Below are 17560 nucleotides of genomic sequence, written 5' to 3' on the forward strand. Positions count from 1 at the left end.
ACCGACACGTCTGCTAACTACAAATTTGCATGTCTGAATTTGCTTGTGGTCTACAGGGTCGAACATTTTGGTAATCAAATAACCAAAAACCAGCTGACGCACAATGAATGTGGGGTGCCTTTGGGGGACCCGGGGCAGTTGTCAGCTTTGCCTGCCTTAACAAATGTTTAGCGGTAGCGAATAGCCTAAGTGATTGATACTCTGATGAAATCCTCCATGTTTCTTTCCCCATTAAACATCAGACGTGTCAGCTGTGCAGTCAGCCTGCAACTGCAGCTAGAAATGCACATGACATATGTCCCACTTCCTCCTTTTAATAAGGGGATACACTAATGGCAAAAACATAATTTTTCAAATTTTGAGGTTTTGGACTAGTTTTGCTTCCAAAATGTCTCCTTTTCAGACTAGTGGGAGAAAAAAAAATCCAACGTACACATTTAGGTGTTTAAATTTGCCAGATTTTTTTTTTTCACCGGAAGATCACAGACAGTGAAAGTTAATTGCATTTTATCTGAGTCGCTTTTCTCCTCTACTGGCTCTCCCATAGTAAATAGTACAGTAAATATGACGGGCATATTTTGAAATTTGCAGACCACACAGCTACTTTGAGTCTGCTAAACAACGATGAGCTCGGCTATGGCCCAGTTGTTAATGATTTTATCAGCTGGTGTGATGATTCTATTTTCAGAGTTTCTGCAGGTTTCACCAAGTCCGATTTAAGACTTTTTAAGTACATTATGAATGATATTTAAGACATTTATCACAACTTCAATCAAGCCCTAAATTCAGTATTTAGTATCGCTAAACTTGCCCTTCCCCATAGCTGAAGAATAAAATCTCTTTTATGTCTGTAGTACAATCCGAAAGAGACTCGCACCAATAACACGAAAGCTGATTGGCTTCGATAAAAGTGCAATGTTGTGTGGCCGGGTTGGCTCAGTGGTAGAGCAGGCACACATATACTGAGAGGTTTATGCCTCGTTGCAGAACTTCAGGGTTCGAGTCCGACCTGTGACGATATCCTGCATGTCTTCCCCCTCTCTCACCTAGCTGTCCTGTCAAAAGTTAAAGGCGGAAAAAGCCCATTAAATAATCTTTTTTTTAAAAAGTGTGTTTTTGTAATACAGCGAAATTATATTTGGAGTAACGAAAAAAAGAACTACAAGAATAACAAAATAAAAATAAAAGAGCATTAGAGGTAGCATTACATGGACATATAGGAAAATTAAGACCTGGTTAAAAAATGTTAAGACCTAGAACACAATACTTCAGTTAAGTGCTAATATATTATGGTCACTTTCAGGTTCATAATTGTATTTAGAGGTTATATCAGAATAGGTTTACATGGTTACATTTTCAAATATTTTTGTTGTACTGCACATTGCTGCAGCTCCTCTTTTCACCCTGTGTGTTGAGCTCTCTGTTTTATCTACAGAGTGGGACATCTCACTTCTGTTCCATCTTTGTTGGGAGTCGCACATGCGCAGTAGCTAGGTAAGGACTACTAGCCAGTCAGAAGCAGAGTATGAGGGCGTGCCACGCTAGCAGCTAGGCGAGCATTATAACGTGTGTTCCAAAGTGACCCACGTTTGTCTCTGAAGTAAAGGCTGGACTACAATAGAGCTGTTTGGAGCAGTTGGTGAACAGTGTTTTCTGTTGGAGATGGTAACTTTGGGCTTTGTAAACCTATAACATGCACACAAATTATATATGACACGGTAAAGGTAAGGGAAAAAGCCAAAAGGCATAATATGAGCTCTTTAAGACTTTTTAAGGCCTAAGATAAGATATATTTTTAAGATATGATTATTGGTTTTAGAAAGCATGTTCCCACCCATGACCCTACAATAATCAATGGCCAGCCTGTGGAGTGTAAATTGAGTCATTGACTGAAATTAAACTTTAGTGAGAATTGCGAGGCAGTCTGCAAAAAGGGTCACCAGCGTTTGTCTTGCCTTAGAAAATTGTCCCATTTCTACATTGATGTAACCATGCTGACCCTTTTCTATTGAGCCTTTATTGAATCTGTGTTGTCTTTTTCCCTTGTGTCTTGGTTCAGGAGCCTGTCCCTGCAGGATAAAAACTCCCTCAACCGAATCATAAAGTGGGCTAGTAGTAGGCAGATTGGTGAGTCTCAACTCAACATGTCAGTGGTTTACTCCACACAGCTTAAGCGCAAGGCCAACGCAATTTCTTTGGATTGTTCCCATGCTTTACATTGTGAGTTCCAGCTTCTCCGCTCTGGCTGCCATAAAATTGGAACGAGGGATGCACCTCATCGATCACCTCATTTATTCGAGCTCTTCAGGCTCCTGGCGGAAAGTATTTTACCCCATTCACCTGTAGTGTCTTCAAAATGTCACAATTTCACAATCCATATCTTTAAAGGTTTTGTTCTCAGACTCTGAGCCAGAAATCTCCACTTCAACAGCACTTACACACACCACTTTCATTCCTATCTGTATTCTGAAGCTTTTTACACAGGGCTTTGTTCACATAACATTAACAGACTGATTTATACAATGTTGTATTCCTAAAAACATGGAGAAAATGAATTTCTCTATGGCTATCAGCATTATTTTCTGATTTATGGAGTGATGAAAAGAGATATCCAAAATCCCCTCTGTAAAAACCTTTGACTAATATGTCGACAAAATTAGTCACCAAGAATTTGGAACCGGACTTGATCCAATGTTCACATTTCTGTTCCGGAAATGTTTGCAATAGAGGATGGATACCCGGGTTCAGACAGATATTTAGAAATGATATTGGGGTTCGGGTCGGGCTCGGTCACATCAGCGCGATAAGGCATTGAACATTTTAAATTTAAAAAATCGTATTATGTAGGTGCGCGCCTGTGTTAATGTGCGCTTGTTGCCCCGTGTGCGCTGATGCGCTCATCTGTTGACATTTCCGAACGCCTTCTGACAGTTGCTTAATAAAAGCTTTCCACACAAACAAACGTATGTGTCATTAGTATGAGAAAAAAAATGAGATTTGAACTGTGTTTGACATAAATATCTTAGTGCCTGTTGGGCTCGGGCTGGGTTTGGTTACTGCTCTGTCGGACGCGGGCCGGGCTCGGACAGAAAAATGCGGCCTGATCCGCACAAATTAGCGCATATTTAAAGCTATAGTGCGTAGTTTCTGTCGCCCCCATGAGGAATTGTAAGTACAACAAAAGTGTCGGCGCGTCCACATGATACAAGCCTTCCGATTCTGATCGCGCACAGCCCCCCCTCCCCTCCTCCACATAGTTGCTAGTAGCCAAGGAGGACACGGAGGATTAAAAAAACATGGACTCTTCAGAAGAGGTCATTATCTTCACTAGAGTTTCTGTGTGCGAAAGTCGCCGGACGCCACAATCTTCTGAACATAGTCCTACTGAGAAATCCAGAGAGAGTTGTGTGGAGCTGATACCGGATTATCCAACAAAAAATACTCCAGGGTTCACTTTAAACAGACCAAACGAGGTAGGTGTGAAAACAACCTAAGTGGCCACCAGCCCTGGGTTAATGGGCTCCAGCGGCTCCAGGACCCCCCACCCCCCTGGCTCCCTCCTAAGCCCCAGTAACAGGCTCCAAGCCTGGGTGTTGAGCACACACTGTTGTTGCTGCTGCTGCTGCTGCAGTTGTGTATATGAGGAATCCTCCATATGGTGAAGCTCTACTACGAGAGAAAGATTACTCCAAAATGAAAGGGAACCTCTTATAGTCAGCAATAAGATTTCTAATCTGACATCTTCGCCTTGGCTCAGAATATGTTAACCAGGGACATTTCTTTTTCACCCGCAGGTCTTCGTTTTCTGGAATACACATAAAATGGTATGCTCCATCTCTCATTTCCTGCAGTAATCATGGCTGGGCCATCGTGTGGTGAGACTGATCAGAGTCATGAAGCAGAGCTGAGAAGAGGAGAGGTGCGACTTAAAGGCCGAGTTTGCTCCTCCAGCCTGAGGTGTTGGCTGTAAGGGTGCATCATTCAGCTTATATTAGGTGCAAGGATTACACTGAATAGACACGTGGGATGAGAGAGAGAGAGAAAAAGACAGAGAGAGGCGAGAATAAAGGAGAGAGAGAGAGAGAGGTGCGACAGCCATCCTAGCAACAGTTCCCTTAGCAACGCAATCTGTCTAGAGAGGAAGAAGGCCCGCACTGCTGATACACTGAAGGTTATCTCCCAGCATTCCCTTACAAACACACTCACACATATATACGCACACACACGCACACACCCCCTCTGGCCCATAGTGGGCAGCCACTGGTAATCACACTTTGATCTCCCAAATCTGACATGGTGGCAGCTTCAATAGGTCAGCGCGCCGCAGCGTGCACGAATGGGCCTGACAGTTTATCGAAGGTGTCATCTTGTTCAACAAGTGATGAGAGGGGAGGGGGGACAACAGGCTGAGGCTGCTTTGTCAAAACAAAGCAGAGCGTGCGCGATGTGGGACGTGCTGTTCGACAGGCTGTATGGGATGAAGTGCAAGCTCACCCCAGGGAGCACGCTGCCTCAATCTGGGCTCCACCGTGGGAGGCCGCAATGTATTTATAGACTCGAGGAGAGGTTTCTGTATGCAGTGCAATGCAATGTAATGGTCGATTGTTTGTCAGACATTCCAAGCCACGCTCAAACCCCAACTCGTCAAAAACTGCCGCTTGGTCAGTGGCCCTCAATGTCAGATACCGACGCACAGGGCACCCTTTGGTGTCTGTATGGGACGCATCGGGCAGAACAGCAGCTCGACAGCGGCGCTGTAAGATAACATAGTATAAAGAGCGACAATGGTATGGAGTAGTAGGCCTATTGCTGTGGATGGGTCAAACAACACAGGACTGTCACCCAGGAGACAGGGGCACGTGTCCCCTGCTTGTCACACGTGTCACTTAATCCAGTGGTTTCCAACCTTTTTCCTCGAGGTACGCACAGCCCTTTCAGATGAACTTGCGTACCCCTCAATCAATTACCAATGTATGTTCCAAATGGAACACTATTCATTATCTAAAAGTGGATATTGTTATGATTTCATAAATTGGGGATAAATTTAAGGTTGGTTTGATAAGCAATCGTTCTACTTCTAAGTTTCTAGGCTACTACTTGGAGTGAAGCTGAATGTTTCAACCTATTTATCCATTACTTAGCTAACTATTTCAACAGTTGGCTAACTAGTTCAACAGTTGGCTAACTATTTCAACAGCTGGCTAACTATTTCAACAGTTGGCTTACTATTTCAACAGTTGGCTAACTATTTCAACAGTTGGCTAATTAGTTCAACAGTTGGCTTACTATTTCAACAGTTGGCTAACTATTTCAACAGTTGGCATACTATTTCAACAGTTGGCTAACTAGTTCAACAGTTGGCTAACTAGTTCAACAGTTGGCTTACTATTTCAACAGTTGGCTAACTAGTTCAATACTTGGCTAACTATTTAAACAGTTTGTTAACTATTTCAACTGTTGGCTAACTATTTTAACTTTTAATTAACCATTTCAATGTTTAGCTATTTAAACCGTTTCTTCATTACCTTTAGCTAATAATGTCAACTGTTTAGTCATCACTTTTAGCTAGTTATTTTTTGCCATTTATTCATTACTTTTAGCTAATCTTAGCGTAGTAACTCAACCTACCCCTGTTTTGGAAACACTGACTTAAATGTAAATTTTTTAACCCCACCCACGATCTTTTCCTAACCCTAACTAAGTGGTTTTACCCTGCCCGTTGAAAAATGATGCCACAGGGTCCTGACCAAGCGTCAGTATTTGACGAGTTGGAAGTGAGAATGTGTTGGACATTCATCTCCTGCTGTCCAAGTGAAACTTTTTATTAGCGTTTGGAGGTCTGGCTCAAGGGCACAGTGGTTAGACAATCACCAAGCTCTTATGCTGCATGACTGATGGCTGGTGGAGTAAATGATGCACGATAAATCAGTCATGGGCTTCTAACCTCTCAATGGCATGCTTTGAATGCGACAGAGTACTCTCAGTCACCGGCTCCTTCCTCCGCATGCTTTCATTTGTACCGTGTGATTCTACAAAGAGTCCTCGGGCACCAGCATCATCAGCATTTTATCTTAGACAGCAGAGAGCTGATGCATCATGTACGAAAATCCACATCTGGCTTTCTTCCCTCTCCATCTCAGCCCGCTGCAGCCTCAGTCAGCAAGGAGGGATTGTCTGTCCACAAGTCAGATTTGAAGAGTAATGGAAAGAGCACCTGAACGCCATCTCAGTGCAAAAACTTTGAATTGTCAAGTCAAGGTTTTAGTCTTACATCATCAGGTCATGCAGCATTGAAGAGTCAGCAACAAACACATTGTAACATTTTACAGCAACATATTGCTGCCACTATGAAAACAAATTGCTCTATTTCTTTTGTATTAAAGGGTAACCAGTCCAGTATTAGGCAAGACTGCTGCAGTCTGCAGCGGCTAAACAAGCTGTAATGTAACATTGATGGGCAATTGCGCACCTTCAATTTACGTCCACTAAAAGTGATGTTTTTGCCACTGTCTCAGATTATTATTCTAAGAGTCTGACAACATCATGGAAAGGATCCCTACACAGATGGATATTTTTGTTAAAGAGTAAGATCCTTTTTGTTTAACAGGAAACATCCCTGAAATCGCTATTGCCAATCCCACCAGTGTTTACATTGCACAGTGAAACAATGAATACACAATGTATTGTACTGTAACAGCCAGTTGTGTAGCGAGAATGGTACATAGATCTGACAACTTTAAAAGTCAAGCCGTGTGAACTTAGCTTTAGGGAGCAAAAAATGTAAATGGTCAAAATCCAGGTTAAAGAACCTTCATTTCTAGCTGAGATTTACCATGGATCTCTAAATTCACATGGGTCTTTAGTCTAATACACCACAATTCACATTTGGCCAACCAGCCTACATCACTGCAATGGGGGAGGGATGGATGGTAGGGTTCACCTTGACCCATATTGGACCCTTACTGGGAGAAAAACAAGCTTCCAGCATGTTCAGAGTCCTGCCGGAAGAAATCCAGGGGAGTAATGAAATGTCACACTGCCCTTCGTAGTCTTATTACCACACATACCGGTATTTTCATGTATTATATTATTACATGGGCCTGACATTTTCTCTTGCAGTGTACAGAGAGCAGAGTAGTAATTTAACAGTGTCCCCTACAGTTGTTAATTTAAATCCCCAGTTTGGTATATTTATATGAAAGAGGATTAGGACCACATGTGAAACATCTATTTGAGTTCAGAGTTTAAAGTCAGGGTTAAAGCAGCTCCTCAGATGCAAAACAGGTTAATTTATTTCCATACTGGATGCAAGAGGTGACAAGAAGTAGAGCTGCAAAAATGAATTGATTAGTGGTCAACTATTTTGATGATCAATGAATCAATTTGTGTCAGAGTCCAGCTTGTTAAATGTGAATTTTTTCTTTGTCTTCTCTCCTCTGTGACAGAATCTGAATATCTTTGAGTTGTGGACAAAACAAGACATGTGAGGACGTCATCTTGGGCTTTTTGGGAAACACTGATCAACATTCTTCACCATTTTCTCACATTTTAGAGACCGAACAACTAATCGATTAATGGAGAAAATGATTGACAGAATAATCGACAATGAAAATAGCCATAACAAGAAGTCAGTGGAGGAAGTATTCTGATCATTAACCTAAATAAAATAACCAAAATGTAGGCCCGCCCTACTCAGCTCCTTACCTAGCTACTGCTCATGTGCGATAGAAGTGTGACGGAGAGCTCAACACACAGGGTGAAAAGAGGAGCTGCAGCAATGTGCAGTACCACTAAAATATGGTGTTTTTTGGAAATGAAACCATGTAAACCTATTCTGGTACAACCTCTAAATAACATTATCAACCTGAAAAGGAGAATAATATGAGCTATTTAAGCAAAATGTAGTCCTACAAGTGCAATTCCTGCTCTGCAAACGGCTGCATGCCTGATGATGCTGAACAGAAGACTATGGTGTGATCAAACACAGCCCATTCATATTCCTGTTGCTGCAAGGACATTCGGCTCACCTGTGTGGGATTGATTATTTTAAATCAGATTTGTTCACGATGGAGAATATATAAGCACAATGTATCTTACACAAACACACACACACACACACACACACACAGACTGTCAGATAGTTGTGATGGCATGTGTTGTTGTCGAGAATGCAGCTGACTGTAAACCCACAGACACACACACACACACACACAGAAAGAGAGAGACATACACACACACAGAAAGAGAGACACATCCATCTTTGTTTCTGATGAAGCTTGTATTGAAGTGGATGTGACAGAAGAGTCAAGCAGAATATCTCAAGAGCAGAAGACGGTGAAGGTACCAGGAGAAGGACTTTTCATTTAGCTGAAAGCACAGGATTGCATCTTATAGGGTAATTTTGGTATTTTTAAACCTGGACCCTATTTTCCCATACATTGGTGTCTAAGTACCTGATATGAACAAGAATCTTTCCGTCCACTAAAAGTTCTGTTTTTGCCACTGACAGACTCAAATTATTATTCTAAGTGTCTGACAACATTATGGAAAGGATCCCTACAGAGATAGATCTTTCTGTTAAAGAGTAAAATCCTTTTAGTTTAACATGAAACAGCCCCGAAATCACCATTACCAAACTCCACCAGACTCCATGTAAATAATCAGGACTTTTAGCGTGTATAGAGCCAGCATATCTCCACCAGACTCCATGTAAATAATCAGGACTTTTAGCGTGTATAGAGCCAGCATATCTCCACCAGATTCCATGTAAATAATCAGGACTTTTAGCGTGTATAGAGCCAGCATATCTCCACATGTAAATGGGTGAATTAAGGGTTTATTTCAACCAAACCAGAGTGGTGATTGTTGGAACAGTGGAAAGACGAACCAAGATGACTTTCGATGTTTCTGTCCACTTTGAATGAAGTGTGTTTTACAATGATAAAATTACTGTTTATTATGGAGATTTCGGGGCTAGCTAATAATAATCTGCGTCTGTCAGCGGCAAACACAGCAGATTTGTGATTGAAGGTGCACAATTGCCCGTTAACGTTACATTGCAGCTTGTATCTCACTTAATACTGGACCAATTTCAAAGATTGTTGTTCCCATCAGTCACTTAGACCCCAAAACATGGGAAAATAGGGTCCAGGTTAAAAAAAATAAAAAAACGAAATTACCCTTTTACCTCTTTTCCTACTACAGCTTTCCCTTTTTTCACTCAAGAACAGAGGAAAGGTTTCCACCCAAAGCTGACTGACAAGTAAAAATCAAACAGCTCGATATAAAGACAAATAGTAGATTAGTCTGTCGATTTCATATTAGGGGTCCTATCTTGCACCCGGCGCAGCGCAAAGTCTCTTTGCTAGTTTAAGTTTCCCGTCCAGCGCCCGCGTCGTTTAAATAGCAAATGCACCTGCGCCCATCTGTGCACCCATGGGCGTGCTGGTCTTACAGGGAGGTGTGTTCAGGTGCATTCTGGGCGTGCTGGTCTTACAGGGAGGTGTGTTCAGGTGCATTCTGGGCGTGCTGGTCTTACAGGGAGGTGTGTTCAGGTGCATTCTGGGCGTATTGCTATCTTGAGGCAGCAGGAAGTGATCGTGCCATTGACCAACAAAAACCTGGTCTGAAGTCAATAACGCAGCATTTCATTGTTATTTTAACAGCAAATTAGTAAAATGCGCCTAGGCTTATGCACAGCGCGCGCACACTATGCTTGTTACACACACAGGGACGCACAGCAGCACACACACATGCAAAGGATTACAAATAAAAATATTACGGTGCAAATCCTCCATCATAATAGCAATGTGCCGAGGAACAAACGCACCTGGCTTTTAAAGGAATGGGAGATGATCTCTGATTGGTTGATTGCATGTTACGCCCAAAACACACCTCTGATTAATGACGACACTAAGTACAACCCTTTAGAACCAGGCGTCTGGTGCACGGACACTTTTTTCCGCCATTAAACTAGCAAAAGTGGATTTGGACACACCTGCGCTATGCGCTTCACGCTGTGCGCTTAGATCGTTAAAATAGGGCCCAAAGACTATAAACAACCTGCTGATATTAATAGAAAAATCTTTAATGAAGCAAAAGTGTTAAAGACTGCTGTCTTGAATTTATGATATCTGTGTGATTTATGTACGTGATTTGAAACCAAGCATCGGTGCGAGGCCTTACCTCGAGGCGTCGAAGCTGTCGTAGGAGCCCACCGTGTAGTGTCTGAAGAGCTTCCGTCTGTCAGCGCGGTCTGCTCGGGAATCTGCCAAAACATAGCAGAGGGCGATCAATATTCACATCCCATTTGTAAGCAATAACAGCAGTTTACAAATCAATCGCGCCGAGGGTAGCCGTCCTGTGGACAGTTAAACTGTTAGCCCTTGACAAACGGCACTTTAAAAATAACGCCGCTGCACGTGAGGCCGAGCTGCCTCTTCGGGATCCAATCCGATAACACCTCAGGACTTTTCAACCTTTGTCGTGTTAAACAGAATTATCCCTAAAAGATGAGTCACACCTGTCCTCACACTGTCTCTCTGTACAGTTCGATGAATACACGCAAATACAATTCCCCTTTTTTTTTTTTCCTCCTCCGTCTTTTCCCCTTTTTCTCCCTCTCCCCCCTCTCTTCTCTTTCTTCTTCCTCTTCTCCCTTTTCTCTTTTTTTTTTTCTCTTCCCTCCCTTTTCTCTTCCTTCTCCCCCCCCCCCTTTCCCCCTTTTTTTCTCCTCCTCCTCCCCCTCTCCTTCTTCTTCTCTCCCTTCTCCCCCTTTTCTTCTTCTCCTCCCTCCTTTCCCCCTCTCTTTCTCTCTTTCCTCTTTTTCTCTCTTTCTTCTCTCCTCATTCTCCCTGCTCTGGCGTTTCCCCCTCTCATTAATTTTTTTTATGTTTGTGTTTTTTACGTTATCTGTTGATTGTTGGAGCAGACGATGCAAGAACATTTTTTTCTGTGTGAACAGACAATGAAGTTTTATCTTAAGATTCCTCCTGCCTCAGCCCATCTCTCCTCCTCACCCATTTCTCTCCCTCTCCCTCTGTTTCCTTCCTTCACATACTCTCTAACACCAGCTGTCACTCTTTCACAGAAACTCCATCTCCTCTGATCCGGCTTAGAAGTGTCATCTTTGCAGGAACATTTTTCTCTCTCTCTCCCCTCCACTCCCCCCCCCCAGACTCTACAGTCCACAGACGTCAGATTGGAGGAGGGACAATGTGGCTGGAAGTAGATGACCGACCAATAGAGATGAAAATGGAGCTTTGTTTTTTCTTTTTTTACAGAAAAGAAGGCAGGGGATCCAGGTTCCCCTCAGCGCAAGATTATTTGTTCTGGGAGATGGATCAGTCCTAAGCGGAATAGATAAGCACATAAGAAGTATAATGATGGACAGACAGATTCTTTTAAGAGGATGGAGGAATAGAGATCAACAGTGACCGCCCACTTTTTTAACAGCTCTAGTTCAGGAAGTGTTTTTCCCTCTCAGTGGTTCCATTGACATTGTTTCAAAAATTGCTCATATAAAGAGTTTTACGTCTGGAACCGAGCCAACCAGCTACGAGAGGAATCGTGCCACCATAAAAGATTTGATTCGGCGCAAAAAAAAACATGTTGAAAACAGCAAAAAGGGTACGGTAAACACTTCCAAATTAACACTGAGTCGGACCAATCAGAAACGTCGCTGTTACGCTTAGGATTGTGGTTATTAGGATTGTACTTATTTCTCCATAAGATTGCGAATAAAACCTGTTTTTCTGAAAACAAGGTTGATTTCATACGGACTTCTAGCTTCTACAGGAGCAGAAACCTTCGTTTCACAATTCCGTTGCTCGTGGTCAGTCTACCTCGGATGGTTTAAGCCCAGTTCAGACGATACGAAACCGTTTTAAGCGCGCGGAGATTTTTGGGCCTCATGAGCGCCCACGAGCGCGGTGTATGGTGGAGTGAGCTAGAGAGTGACTGAAGAGAGGGAGCGGCGATAGAACAAAGCCGCAGTAGGAGAAATAAAACGTTTTCGCTTTCATCACTACTAGAAATGCAACTGTAGCAAGCATCTCACTATCACTATCCTCCTTAATGAACTGAATAGAAAGGCCATTTCCGTTCAAATCAACGTAGCAGAATGGTCCGAGCGGCAGCCATTTTTATGTGTACCATTGCCATGGTAACAAAAAAACTTCTGATAATAAGCCGACTTCCGGCAAGTCGCGGTTTTGCAGTAACGGACAAACGAGCGGCGGAGTAGTAATGTTACGAGGCAGAGACGGCCGCTAAATGAGTCACATTAACTTCATGCTCCATTCGGCTCGTTTTCTGTGAACGATGTGGCAAGGGGTTGACGTTAAGGTGGAGATAGCAAGCTAACGTTAGCCAACTAACAGCGGGCTGGATCTAACGTTAGCGGTCCGCTGACCCACTGCTGCTGGGTCTAACGTTAGCAGTTCGCTGACCCACTGCCACTGGGTCTAACGTTAGCGGTCCTCTGACCCGCTGCTGCTGGGTCTAACGTTAGCGGTCTGCTGTCCCACTGCTGCTGGGTCTAACGTTAGTGGTCTGCTGTCCCACTGCTGCTGGGTCTAACGTTAGCGGTCTTCTGACCCACTGCTGCTAGGTCTAACGTTAGCGGTCGCTGTCCCACTGCTGCTGGGTCTAACGTTAGCGGTCCTCTGACCCACTGCTGCTAGGTCTAACGTTAGCGGTCGCTGTCCCACTGCTGCTGGGTCTAACTGTCCCTCCTCACTCCCTGCAGCTCCGGGGAACGTCTACTCCAAGCGAGCTGCGACACTAACTATCAATATTCGCCATTTTGTTGTGTACCAATTAAATGACCATGGCAAACATTTCAATGGCCTTTCTATCCATTTTATTTCTATGGTTTCGTCTTGACGCATTGGTGTTAACTGGCAGGTTTCAGAATGTTGCAGAATGGCGCGTTGCAAGAAGTATTAACTCGTCTCGTCGCGAATCGTTGGTCTGAACTTGACTTTCGACATCATACCCGATAAGCAAAATGGAGAAAATCAATTGGATTTTTACTTCCAGAACCACACTGTTGAGCTTGAGAAGGGGGCCCCCCAACCCTTTGGGGGGGTTTTGTTTTTTTTTTTTTTTTTTTTTTTTTTTTTTTTCATATAAACGGTTTGCCAGATTGGCCTAAGAGAGAGAGAGAGAGAGAGAGAGAGAGAGAGAGAGAGAGAGAGAGAGACATAAATAGTTTATCCCCAACATAGTCACACTCCATAGCAACTGCTGTCTGACTGCGACTGGCTGGTTTCTATGGTCACAGGTCAATAGAGATGCTGCATGAACGGTGGGTATGTGTGTGTGCGTGTGGAAATCTGATTTCATTCATCAATCAAAAATACAACTGAATGCAAACACAAAATGTCAAGTCCTGTATGAAAAGGAGCAGAAATAAGATTTATCTGATATGATCTGCCCCGCTTTCACAAAACATACATTAACAAAACAAATACTTAAATAAAAATGATGATATTCTCTTCCCCCTCTCCCCATGGCAAGTCACATAAGAACAGAACAAAAAGTGAATTAACACATTTCATTCCATTTACTCGACATATTTGCTTCAACCTTCTGAGTTTGATGGACGCGTGGTACGTGCACGGAAATATTTTTTCAATGTCTCTATTACTATTTCAGCGATATACAGCGCAACAATGTAGTTTAGATATTGCTTGAATCGCCAGAATCTCTGTTTCGTTTTTCCTTTTTTAATTGCGAGATCATAGGGCATGCGGCGAATTAGGAGACAGGGAAGATAGCTTGTGTCACATTTGTCTCTCCGTGGTAAAATTAAGTCACGACAGGGATGACGAGGCATCTGAGCCACAGGCGTATACATAACTCCTTCTACAAAGAGGAATATTTATCTATGAAACACATGGGTATCAAGTTATATGCAAATAGCCTTTAAAAGGTAGAAGAACATATGTAAAATTTGAGAAAATTCCCAAAGGCCTCAGAGGGTTTATTGTGTTTTTTTAAATATAAAGTTTGTTTTAGATTCTTTGGTTTCACTGTTGAGATTGCTCCATTAACTGATTCCTCTCACTGTGATGCAACTTTCAGTCAGTTTGGTTCTGTATCTCCGTTTTTTTTTTGAATATCTCTGTTCCTTTTAAAGGGGCTCATATTATGCTCATTTTCAGGTTCATAATTGTGTTTAGAGGTTGTACCAGAATAGATTTATGTGGTTTAATTTTCAAAAACACCTGATTTTTGTTGTACTGCACATTGCTGCAACTCCTCTTTTCACCCTGTGTGTTGAGCTCTCTGTTTTAGCTACAGAGTGAGACATCGCACTTCTGTTCCATCTTTGTTGGGAGTCGCACATGTGCAGTAGCTAGGTAAGGACTACTAGCCAGTCAGAAGCAGAGTATGAGGGCGAGCCCTGACAGTACCTAGGTAAGGACTACTAGCCAGTCAGAAGCAGAGTATGAGGGTGTGCCCTGACAGTAGCTAGGTAAGGACTACTAGCCAGTCAGAAGCAGAGTATGAGGGTGTGCCCTGACAGTAGCTAGGTAAGGACTACTTGCCAGTCAGAAGCAGAGTATGAGGGCGTGCCCTGACAGTACCTAGGTAAGGACTACTTGCCAGTCAGAAGCAGAGTATGAGGGCGTGCCCTGACAGTACCTAGGTAAGGACTACTAGCCAGTCAGAAGCAGAGTATGAGGGCGTGCCACGCTAGCAGCTAGGCGAGCATTATAACATGTGTTACAAGGTGACCATGTCTGTCTCTGAAGTAAAGGCTGGACTACAGTAGAGCTGTTTGGAGCAGTTGGTGAACAGTGTTTTCTGTTGGAGATGGTAAGTCCCTTTGGGGGGGACTTTGGGCTTTTTACTTTGTAAACCTATAACATGCACAAAAAAGATATATAACACAATGAAGGAAAGGGAAAAAGCCAAAAAGCATAATATGAGCACTTTAAATTGTAATGACCTTCTCATTTTTCAAACCTTCTCTTTGTTCTGTGAGCTGTTTATACTACAAGCGTGTGTGTAATCACGTGTGTGTGTGTGTGTTTGTGTGTGTCTTTGTGGATTCTGTCGGGCATCTGGGACCCTCTGGCTTCCTTCCAGGTCTATATTTTTCTTCCTTCACTCATATCTCAGCTGGAGACGCGAGGGAGAGACGTGAGAATGAGACGGAGGAATTGACGCGACGCACACTCGCCAAATGGGACATTCCTCAGCCCAGCCTCCCTCAGAAACAACATCATTACCTACACTGTGACATGTTGCACGGCTTCATCCCCTGTCTCTGGAACTGGAACGGATGTCTCTGTACTGTTACGAAGCTGTACTATAACCTTTCATTCATTCATCATTCTTTCATTCAACCTTAATTTATAGTCGAGGGATCATTGAGGGGGCGGCCCTCATTTACAATGTCATCGAGTCAAATTACAAAGACAAAAACAGAACAACAACACAGAAAATACAATCATACAAAATATCAAAAGGCAACAAAACATTCTGTTTTTACAGGGATGGGATTACAAGGATTAGAAGATAAAGGTGTTTAAGTAAAATCAGAATGTGTGTGTGTGTGTGTCGTATAGAACTCACGTACTAGTGAGCCAGGATGTGCAAGTCAGGTGAAATAAAAAGAGCTTCAAAGTCTGCATATGAGGAGGCATTTTGATGGTCTGGGAGGCTGAGAGTGTGTGTGTGTGTGTGTGTGTGTGTGTGTGTGTGTGTGGGCTGATGGGATGAAAAAGCAAGGCACTGACTGTTTGCACGCTGCAGGTCTGAGAGAAGATCTATTGTTACCATCATCTTAACATTGCTTTTTTTTATTGCACTTATACAGGCTGTTCTAATTAAGCATACATAAATATCACTCCAAAAATGAACACACTGTAATTACACTTATTTATTGCTGTCAGCACCACGTTGACCGCTGCTGTATAACAACACTGTGGGCCGCGCAGGGAGGAGGTCGGGGTGGGTGGTTGGGTCATAAAACACAACGCTTTCAAGTGGGCGAACAGAGTTCATGTCCCGGGGAAAACTAAAGACTTTCACCCAGGAAACGTGTTCGTGTCCCGGGAGTTTGAATCCAAACCACAATTTTTTTTCTAATCTTAAAAGCTCCAATGGGTAGGAATTCTCCCATCTAGCATTGAGATCATATATCGCAATCAACTCTCGTGTCCCATTCAGTTCAAAGTAGGTATTACAGCTACGGTAGCCTTAACGCTTTTTTTCTGATGACACTGATGACTTTTTCTGGGCGGAGAAGAAGAAGACTCCTGTTCCTGAAATTTGGATTTTGAATACGTGTGGTCCTCCATGTTTCCTTCTTCAAACTTGCCGGGGCCGGGAAGCTACGATACCCGTTAGCAGCGTTAGCAGCATTAGTAGCAGCTGGGAGGTTATCATGTGACAGAGAGAACGTGAAAGGTGGAGCAGTATGTCCTGTATGCAGTGTTGGGAAGGATACTTATCAAAACGTATTTTGATAATGAACAACTAAACACGTTACACACTGGACCTTTAACTAGTGGTTTTGGTGTCTAAACTTAAATGTTGTTGCCGCGCTAACTTTTTAGTCTGCTAAACTCAACTGCCACGGCCTCTGAAAGGACGGTGCGCTGTACCCGGCTCGCAGTCACCTTTTGTCAGCTAAATTTAACTGTAAAAGACCGCTAAACTTAACTGTCATTTTTTTATTTAATTTCTTCTTTATTTGCAGATAAAATGAAAAAAATTTCATCACGATTGGGAACATTGCATTTTGGTGTAAAATAATGATTTCCACGCTATACTACTGTGGCTTGTTACGCTGTCGTCTACAGGAAGTAGTTACAGCACATCCCTTTCAATTGAAATACAAAAAGGTATTTGAGTATTGATTAAAGAAACAAAATGCAAACTTCTAATCTGCTTTAGAGGGTTATGCTTATTTTATATTTTTGCTTACAGTCAGGGGCGGGGCTAGAATGGGGGCACGGGATGGCAACGGCCAACCATGAAATATGATCTCCCCCCAAATCCATTGGATCAGAGTACTGTCACTTGGCTGCCTGTTCTGTCAATCTTCCCAGCTCTTGTCACATGACCAATTAATGTTTCGTGACGACTATCCCAAATTCTGATACCATGGAACCAGCCGTAAAATAAAATGGATAGAAAGGCCATTAAACTGTTTCCCGTGGTCATTTGATTGGTACACAACACAATGGCGATTGTTGTTGGTTGTCATAGAGACAATATGTGTCAGTAAAGCTCGGGAGATGACTTGACTTGGATGGTGGATGGATGTTAAAAGATGAAAACAATCTGTACTTTTGACTCTGACAAAGTCCAAACTACCTCTCCTACATCTACCTGTCCAATGGAAATCACTTTGGCAAAAAAAAAAAAGAAAACAAATTCTCAGTCGCCTGTTATTTCTGCAATCAGCCACAACTGTTCGCCGGCCGCACCCTGCCCGTCTGATTGCAACAGCCCGCGCGCATGCACGCACGCACGCGCGCGCAAACACACACACACACACACACACACACACACACACACACACACACACACACACACC

At 43.0% G+C, this 17560-nt stretch overlaps 1 protein-coding gene across 1 annotated transcript in view; it reads right to left on the minus strand.

Moving 5' to 3' along the window:
- The window catches only part of LOC120556519 (SH3 and multiple ankyrin repeat domains protein 2-like), a 287467-nt gene that overhangs the window by 67730 nt on the left and 202177 nt on the right, over nt 1-17560 (minus strand). The window contains exon 14 of the mRNA XM_039796163.1: nt 10186-10267. Coding sequence (XP_039652097.1) covers nt 10186-10267 — 82 coding nt within the window. The remainder of the gene's footprint in view (nt 1-10185; nt 10268-17560) is intronic.

Source organism: Perca fluviatilis, chromosome 3, assembly GCF_010015445.1.
Source record: "Perca fluviatilis chromosome 3, GENO_Pfluv_1.0, whole genome shotgun sequence".
Taxonomy (NCBI): Eukaryota; Metazoa; Chordata; class Actinopteri; order Perciformes; family Percidae; genus Perca; species Perca fluviatilis.